Raw genomic sequence first — 1,602 nt, 5'->3', positions numbered from 1 at the left:
AGCAAATGTGCCAACCATTAAATGCAGTGTATGGAGACAAAAAGTACAGGGAAGAGGCAGGTAAGTGTGTGCCAGCAGATTCACGTGGCTGCTTAGGGGATCATGCTATCTGTTCTGCTAACCATCTGCTTCCTGCCTGCATTTTCTTTGAATGAGAAGGCCAAACTGATTTTAAAATAGGGATTTTCCTGGAGCACAATCCAGAGTCACAAGGCAGTATAGTAATTGTGGTCAGGCCTGCACAGTAAGCTCAGCGTGCCTGGCAGTGGCACTCTCCAGCATATCAAACTGCTGCCTTCTGAACCAGAAGCAGCATGGCTGTGGCTGTATGGTGCCATGGGCAAGCATCCAAGCAGAGGTGAGTTAACAGATGCTATCACTTGGGGCACGTCTACATGGTGCTATGCTTTAGTACTTCCTTGAAGTACAGACACACTTGATCACTACATCGCCACAGCACACCATATGGCAATGTAGCTGTAGGGTGACGTGTAGATGCCCTCAGCACTGCTACTTAGCCCTCAAAGTGATAGGCAAAGAAGGTTACACTGCTTCCAGATAAACCTCAGGGTGGCAGTGTATCATTTAAAGATGGCTTGAGATCCAAATTCTCAGCGAGTGTCAGTCAGTTAACAGCTATGCCAGCCCCTTCTGAAGCATCTAAGCCTAACTAATTCAGTGATGGCATGAGGAGTTACTGGATTTACTTCCCATAACAAATACAAGGGACCAAGTGATTCAAGTTTTTGTAATTAAAACCAAAAAACCAAAAAAAAAAAAAAAAAAATCACAGGTTAAAAAGTCCTCTTCTATCCTCAAGGAAAAGCTGTAGGAGGGTTGGGTCATTTATACAGCGCAAAGGGAGGTGTGGACAACGAACTTTAGAAAACAGTGCAGTTACAGAAACGTGGTGGGATTCATGCCATGACTGGGCAGTTAGCATTAGGGGCTATAGACTACAGGTGGGATAGAGAAGGAAGGAAAGGAGGGGGCTGGCACTCTGTGTCAAGGAGCAATACACATCCTCTGCCAGCAGAATCAGGTCAGAGGAGGGGCAAGCGGAAGTGCTCTGGGTCAAGATACAAGGGGGCCATGGGGAGAGGGATCTAACGGTGGGGGTCTACTACAGACCCCCCCAACCAAGGGGAGGAGCTGGACCGGGAATTTTCAGGCCAGCTTGCAGAGGCACTTAAGGCAAGGGATGTAGTTGTCACGGGTGACTTAAATTACTCGGACATCTGCTGGGAAGATCAGTCAACCAGGTCGGACCGTTCCAGGAGGTTCCTGGCTGAGATACAGGACCTCCACTCAATTCAGGAGGTGCACAGTCCCACCAGAGGAAATGCCCTGTTGGTCCTGATCCTGGCCACAGGCGCTGACCCGGTAAGGGGCCTCTCCAGGTCCCTGACCACCTGGGTGACAGCGATCATCGCTTGCTGGAATTCACCATCCAGCGCAGGGTGTCAAGGGCCTGCAGCAAGGCGGTAGCCCTAGACTTCAAGAGGGCCAACTTCAACGAGTTGAGATTAGTGGGAGAGGCGCTGGGGTTCGAGAGCAGGGAAACTCAGTGCCCAAGATGAGTGGTTGTTCCTTAACGAGACG

At 49.9% G+C, this 1,602-nt stretch overlaps 1 protein-coding gene across 1 annotated transcript in view; it reads left to right on the top strand.

The window, feature by feature from the left end:
• The first annotated feature begins 314 nt into the window (after positions 1-314).
• The window catches only part of LGALS9 (galectin 9), a 20,162-nt gene continuing 18,874 nt past the window's right edge, over positions 315-1,602 (top strand). The window contains exon 1 of the mRNA XM_019545306.1: positions 315-358. Within this exon, the coding sequence (XP_019400851.1) occupies positions 315-358 (44 nt within the window). The remainder of the gene's footprint in view (positions 359-1,602) is intronic.

The sequence above is a fragment of the Crocodylus porosus genome, unplaced genomic scaffold (assembly GCF_001723895.1).
Source record: "Crocodylus porosus isolate Cpor-Errol unplaced genomic scaffold, CroPor_comp1, whole genome shotgun sequence".
Classification (NCBI taxonomy): Eukaryota; Metazoa; Chordata; order Crocodylia; family Crocodylidae; genus Crocodylus; species Crocodylus porosus.
Note: the sequence above shows the minus strand (reverse complement) of the source record. Positions and strands in the feature narration are given on the sequence as shown.